The following is a 7789-nucleotide window of genomic DNA, read 5'->3' on the forward strand; positions in this document are numbered from 1 at the left end:
TTGGATTCTACTAGGTTATTTACAGTTGTTTTAAGATAATGGTCAATAAGTTGAATAAATAATAATTTTTGTTTTTGTATTGGTGATCCCACTCAGGATAGTGACTGATATTCCTGGAGCCATAGATGCAGCTCAAGGCCAGCTAGCCTTTTCACTTGGTGGACTGTGTGGATTACATAGTACTTGGCCTTCGTTCCTTCTATTTTTAACAGTTCAAAATGCTGTTTAATTTCATTATTTTATCTCAGTGGTTGAGTTTACAAGTTTTTGCAGGGCATGAAATAGATATGTTGTGATTTGTGACATGATGTACTTTCTATCCCATTAACTATTTTGGTCATCTTTTTTTTCGCATGCTTTGTAATACTAAGTACTTTTCCTGTCTATCAACGGAAATCATGAAGTTCAATGCGTGCAAAGGAGTATGCTTCTAGATACCCTTGCAAAAGAATTGGCTCCAGGAACGATCAGATTCAATGCTAAAGTTGTTTCCATTCAACAGTCTACAGATTCTTCTTTAACTATAGTAAAACTGGGAGATGGAACGCTTATCAAAGCTAAGGTAGCATCTTAAATCCAAACTTCTGACTCCCATTTGAAGTAGTAAAACTTGGGCGTAATTCTGACAAATTACCTGGCAGTTACGCTACAATAAGCCTTCTGAAGCTGAAGCAGAATAATTACATATCCTTGGAATGTAACAATGTAACAGAGTGTTGAGCCCCTCTAGAGACATCCTTCTATAGACTTTGATTCTCAAATGATATTTGAGGCATCCCTGTTCTCCTATGTTTTTTACCTGTTTTCTATGGAATGGGGATGAGAACAGGAATGCCACAAATATCATTTGATGCATCTCCAGTTTTGTGGGAACGGCTCATTGGATGTCGCTGGGACATCCCCTACATGAAGGGACCATTCTTAGGATATTCCCAGCAAGAAAGGCACTAGTCTGCCATTCCTGAAATTTGGTTCTATGTTGGAGCCATTGGTGAAATTCATTTGCTTGCCAATTCTTGCTGGAAGATAGAGTCATTAACCTTTGGCCCATTACAATGTCAACCTGCAAAGACAATTAAAGAAATGGATAAAGATGCACCCTTTATACTACAACAAACCTTTAATAGGTTGTTTGAGACAAATAAAATGCAAGCTGAGTTGAGTTCACCATTATATATCCATAAATAGAAGTTCCTCCTCAACTGTACATTGTATATATTATAACCACTGACATAATGATGGCATGATCTGGTGAGAAGCCTTCATTAAATAAATTACATTATGTTATATGGAATTGTCTTGATTTACTATCGAGTACTCACATGTCTGTTTAAGGTTAAAAAATTAGTAAACTGCATTCAAATGCATGCTAGTCACATTATTTTCTGCTAGACAATTATATTGCAAATAAGTAGGCATTGTGCTGCTGGACAATTGTTCAACTTATGAATAATTATAGGTAACCAAAAAATTTGGTTTCTCTAGTAGAGAACTATTTAGTAGAAAATGAAAATAGATTGCTAGTCTTTGCTTTCAGCTAGGACTAACATCCTTTGAGTTTTCTTCGATCTTCAAGACAAACTATTTCCACTATTAAAACTTAAATAGATATAAGGTAGAGGGTAGGCAATATTTAGCTGGCCAGAGGCCAAGACTACTTTATGTAACCCAAAGTATAATCGTGAACAACTATAGCTTGTATTGAAACACTTGCATATAGGCAATGAAGCACATAAAGTTCCATCGTAAGTTGCACATGTACATAATCAAAATGTTTGCTATTAAATAATTTAAGAATCAATACACATTTTAGCCTAGGAGACCATGACCATATACAACGATGAGAATAGAAAAATTATTTCCCAACTTAATATTCAACCTCAGTTTGATTTTCTTGTTTATAATCCAGGAAACCATGGTAAGAAGGCCTGTAGATCCGGAGGAGGAGCTCAGAATGATGGCTCAAGAAGTCCGTGGTTATGTGGAAGCTGTTCTGAATAGTCTTGCTGCAAATGTTCCCAAAGTAAGACATCCATGTGGATGAGCACACAATACAACCATACAGAATCTTAGTGTTTATTCAGTCCATGATACTTGAATTGATGATTTGATGATTTGCAGGCTGTGGTGCTTTGTCAAGTTGAGAAAGCCAAGGATGAAATGCTGACCCAACTTTATAGCTTAGTCAAGTAAGGTTTAATGACAAAATGTGGTTAAGGTACGTCAATAATTAGTTTGATTATTTTCCCATTTCTGTATTTTGCCAGATTGATTTTGATTTTCACTTGAAATCAGGTCTCTTGGGACTTTACAAAAGTAGTGTTTTTTGTCATCCTCTACAGGTGTAGTAGACACCTGTTGATTGGAGCACTGTACATTTGAGCTTTTGGGGTGCCTTTTCAACTTTTTGTTTAAAAAGGTCCTACATGGATTTAAACTTGGATTGATCCCAAGAGAACTTTTGACTTATCAATTCTATTTTCCTGTGTTGATATGTATGTAGTGTGGGCTCAGTAGCAACACCTTTTAACCTCAATATCAATGACAATGGAGCAACTATGAGCCCTTTCTTGGTTCCTTTTTATGAGCACTCTGTTTTACTCGTTTATGTCTCTTTATATTGAATTTTAATTTAATTTAATTTGGATTTATAGACATACTGTGTTATTGGTTGTTTTGATCAATACTGGTTTGCTTTTCCTACTTCTATTGGCATTTTCCTCGTTGAATTGGCGAGGGTCTTGTATTTTTCCACTTATATTTACTTGAATTTTAATTTAGTTTAATTTTCAATTTATAGAAAAACTCTGTTATTGGTTGTTTTTATCAATATTGGTTTGCTTTTCCTATTTCTGTTGGCATTTTCCTGATTGAATTGGCGAGGGTTCCGTGTTTTTCCACTTCTATTTATTTGTTTCCTTCTTATTTACTGATTGGGATTTTGTTTGTTGTAGTATTCATGGGCAATGTGAAGTTATCATGTTTGATGTTACTACACGATTGACTTACAAGAATGTCCCAACGTGGCACAGATATCTTTGCAGGTATCTCTTTTGCAGAGGGGTTGGATCTCTAAGTAGAAATGAAGGTTCCTTAATTGTGTGGTGGCACAACTACCTAAACCGATTAGCTAAATATCTTTGTGAATTTCAAGATGTGTGAGAACATTCCTATTGTTCTTTGTGGAAACAAGGTTGATGTGAAGAATAGGCAAGTGAAAGCTAAGCAAGTTACTTTTCATAGAAAGAAGAATCTTCAGTACTACGAGATATCTGCAAAAAGTAACTACAACTTTGAGAAGCCATTCCTGTACTTGGCACAGAAGCTCTCAGGGTGAGCCTTTAATCTAGTTTCTGATGCTCCCTAACATGAATGTTATATTAAAAAATTCGCATTGATTCTATAATGGGTTACTTTTATAGGGATCCAAACCTTCATTTTGTGGAGTCACCTGCTCTTACTCCTCCTGAGGTTTAGATAGACCTTGCAACCCAGCAGGAGTAAGTAGAATGCTATTTTCTTATTATTTTTTGTTAACTTTTATCGAAATAATTTGTTCCATTTCTAAAAGATTGAAACTTTGGCTTACAATCTTTTATGTTGTTAGGTACAAGGCAGAACTTGTAGCAGCTGCGGCCCAACCCCTTCCAGATGACGATGATGATGCTTTAGAATAGCTTTACTAAGATGCTTTTGCATATTTAGGGATTGGTGGATTCAATTAGTTTTGTATCATTGGAGTTTTCTCTTGAGTTCCGACATTTAATTCTGATTTGTATTTGGGGCTTAGAATAGCATTATCACATCTCTCTATATGTGATTTGGGTACTGTGCAGATGTTTTCATCGGTGGAGTTGGTTAAGCTATCTTAGTTCAACTCCATTACAGAGCTATTTTTATATGCTAACGCATTTTTTTTCCATTATATACTCTTGCACATTTTTCACAAAAACTTTTTGTACTCTTCAAATATTTCAAGAATGCTCAAGTGCTTTTTGTTGTGTATTGTTGGGGGAAATTCTAGTTGCGATGATTGTTGCTTGTAATATATTATGGCCTATTAAAACTTTCTCTGAAAATTCTAGCTATGTCTGAGGATTTATTTTAACTCTGAAATTGGTTTACATAAAGCTTGTACAATGAAAAGTTTACCTGCTAGACTATCAGAATAAATGATATTATAAATTAAGCACTAATACCTTGTATACGGGCCAAATCCTCCCTTTGCAATATTGTTTTTATCCAGGACACTTTCTGTTGCAACTGTCAATGTTTCCATGGTAAAAACTATTGGTTGACCCTACGTATAGCCTCTGTTTCCATTTGGGTCTCTACAGATTGCAATTTCTGCAATGCGAACTTGAAATTTCTAACTTCGATTAGAAGTCGTGCAACATTTGCATGGAAAAAAGATTGTATTCGCAATAACATCAAGAGGAAAGAAAGTTGCATGTCATATAGAATGGATCTTCACACTGAGACCAATGCTAATGGTGTTGAGAAACTACTGTGCAATGGAATAAACAATGTTGAGGTGCAGAACAAATATATTTTTCCTCCCCAGGAGCAACCCAACATGTCTCAAGTATCTTTCTGCAAGAGCATTCCAATGGTGGATCTGAAACACCTGGATGGCCCTAGCAGAACCACTATCATACAACAAATCTTGAATTTTAAGATTTGAATTTGAATCTCATAATATCTCTCAATAAACTTCCAAAATCTCAATTATGAACATTAATTCTTAAAAAAAAATTGTTCAAATTCAGTATTAATATGGTTGAAGCTACATGATATGATCAGATAGTGAACCACGGGGTACCAGAGAGGGTGATGAAAAACATGATGGGAATCACCAAAGAATTCTTCGAAATGCCGATGGAAGATCGTGCATGCCTCTAATTAGAGATCCAAAGCAACTGGCTCAGCTTGCTACAAGCTTCAATATTCACAAAGATGAAGTCCTTAACTGGAGGGAGTATCTGAGACACACTTGTTTTCCATTACACGAAGTCATCGACTCTTGGCCTAAAAAACTTGCACCCTATAGGTAGCCATTAAACCTTATGTCAACCATTAAAGTAGCAATCATAACTCGTTTGGCTTAATATAATATTGAAGCTTTGTTATAGGGAAATTGCAGGCAAGTACGCTATGGAGGTGAGGGCACTATGTTTAAGGCTGCTGGCTGCAATTTCTGAAGCTCTAGGACTCCATTCTAATTACTTGAATAATATTTTTGGGGAATGTAGATAGATTTTACTTGTAAATTACTATCCACCATGCCCAAACCCAGATGTTACCCTTGCTTTAAGAAGCCATTTAGATGCAGGTGGCATCACTGTTCTAATGCAAGGCGATGTCAGCGGTTTGCAAGTACTTAGAGAAGGGAAGTGGGTTGTTGTAGAACCCATTGCTAATGCCTTTGTTATCAAATGTAATAAGCGAGTCTTCCTCGGTTAAAATCAAAATAATTCATGGGCTACATAAGAAACCTCACAAGATTTTGATAAGTGATCAGTTAAAGAGTATTTGTGATGAGTCTGTTCAGAGTATTAATTTTCAACAAGGATCAAAAATATTTTCAAAAAGAAGTTAAAATAACTGGGCGGGCATAAAAACATTCCATTACAGACCGTTCAAGCGAAAGAATACTCACTCTATAATACTGTCTAATCCAGTTCTATATATCATACTCACTCTATAATATTGCATAATCTAGTTGAGTGATGAAGCTATATTTTTGATAACATGATTGAAGCATAAAACTAACCCATACCTGCCACCAACAAAATTCCTACAATCTTGTACAGTTGATAACTGTGGCTATCAAGCCCGCCTGGGTATTCTTGTGAGTATGTTGTTTGTCGAACACATAAAGGTATCGCCATTTCATTAATTGGGCTCTTGATTGATTTTTGCATAAATATTCGCATTGTCTAAATCTAAAGTTGTTTCCATTCAACAGTCTACAGATTCTTCTTTAACTATAGTAAAACTGGGAGATAGAACGCTTATCAAAGCTAAGGTAGCATCCTAAATCCAAACTTTTGATTCCCATTTGAAGTAGTAAAACTTGGGCATAAATTTAGTAATGAATTGAATCCCCTCTTGCTAAACACAGGTAATATTAATAACCCATATGCATTGGTTTCTATCCGACAGGAATTTCTATGGTGGTTTCTCTCATACACGAGTACTATTTGTGAACTTTGAATGCGAAACTACTTTGAAAGAACATTCAAAATGATTTTATTTTTTTTTTTTGAATTATTTTTTATATTGTCTCTAGAGAGACAATAGTTTGAATTATGATTTTATTTATTTTTTTTTAAATAATTTTTTATATTGTCTTTAGAGAGACAATAGTTTGAATTATGGACATATTGTCTCTATAGAGACAATATGTTTTTAATCTCAGCTATTGTCTCTAAAAAGACAAAAATGTAATTGTCTCTAAAGAGACACAAATGAAGTTGTCTCTAGAGAGACAAATGAAATTATCTCTAGAGAGACAAATCAAATTGTCTCTTAATAGACAAAAATTCTTCTCTTTATAGAGACAATAATAGTATGTGTTCTATATTGTCTTTATAGAGACAAATTTTTGAGACATTATATTTTGAGACACCCGCTTAGAGACAATATTTAAGACAATACACAAGTTTCTTTTTGTCTTAAGTTAAGACAATTGACTCAAATATTGTCTTAAAACCCCCCTACATGTAGTAGTGTGTAACTATAAAGAGGTTTCCTATCTCCATGATTCCATCCCATTCAATACAGTCGCTGCCCACTCACAACGAATTAGTCCTCCCTTGATTTCAATTATTACTCAGAATCTTTCACCAATTTCACTCTGCAAATACAGGCAATTTCTTCTTCTATTATGAATTCATTAAGGTGAGATGGAGAGTCACAGCATGGAAATAATGTTGATCTCGGCCCGTGACCTGAATAAAACGAGCATCCCCAAACCAAATGCCTTCGCAGTCGCATGGATCTCCAACAACGAAAAAAACAAGCAATAGACGGCTATGGACATGGAGAATGGCACCAACCCTACGTGGAATCATGTTATGAACTTTAACCTCAATGAGGTCGACCTGCAGCATGACGACCGCCTACTTCTCCAGATTGTAATCTATAGAACCGCCACCTTCGGTGACAAAGAGATCGACCGTGTTAGTATTCCATTGAACAAATTCCTCGAGCCCTCCGGCGGCCAAAAGGGCGCAAGGGCAAAGTTCGTCAGCTCCCAGGTCCGAAAACCCTTCAAAGAACCTAAAAGGGTTCTCGAACTCTCTGTGAAATTCCCCGAAAATGCCGAGGTCAAGCTGTCGGAGGCAGCAGCAGGGTCATATGGGATGGCCAAACCGCAAATCGTGACTGTGTATCCAGTCTACCCACCTGCTGGCTATTTTTCGCAGCCACCACCATATCTGCTGGGAAATATCGAGTACCTCCTCCGCCCGAAATCACGTCATAGGAAGGGTTGGACTCGGTTTTAGAGGATATTTGTCACGCACCCCATTCTTTTTTCGTAAATTGGCTTTCGTGCGGCATCAGCCAAACACTTAACTTTTTTATTCATTAACATGTTTCCCAAACTGCACCTAACATTCACTTTATTAACCATAATTAAACATCTAATATGTGGAATACATTAAATAAAATTCATAAGGAGAAGACACTTAAAACATATGCAAGTAAGATTTTTATTATAAAATCTATTTTTACAATCACCAGGATGAAAACCTTCAACTGGCGTTATTCAGGTTTTCACCGT

At 35.9% G+C, this 7789-nt stretch overlaps 1 protein-coding gene and 1 pseudogene across 1 annotated transcript; both read left to right on the forward strand.

Annotated features, from left to right (window-relative positions):
• The first annotated feature begins 1845 nt into the window (after positions 1-1845).
• Positions 1846-2420, forward strand: LOC149199907 (dynamin-2A-like). The gene is made up of 3 exons (XM_089399476.1): positions 1846-2023; positions 2122-2189; positions 2343-2420. Exons 1-3 carry the CDS (start codon positions 1916-1918, stop codon positions 2380-2382), a joined length of 216 nt encoding a protein of 71 aa, XP_089255602.1. The 5' UTR covers positions 1846-1915; the 3' UTR covers positions 2383-2420.
• Positions 2421-6908: 4488 nt separating this feature from the next.
• Positions 6909-7511, forward strand: LOC149199908 (protein SRC2-like; annotated as a pseudogene).
• The last annotated feature ends 278 nt before the right edge of the window (positions 7512-7789 follow it).

The sequence above is a fragment of the Pinus tabuliformis genome, chromosome 2_1, assembly GCF_031772625.1.
Source record: "Pinus tabuliformis cultivar Carrire ecotype Pingquan chromosome 2_1, CPIR1, whole genome shotgun sequence".
NCBI classification, from domain to species: Eukaryota; Viridiplantae; Streptophyta; class Pinopsida; order Pinales; family Pinaceae; genus Pinus; species Pinus tabuliformis.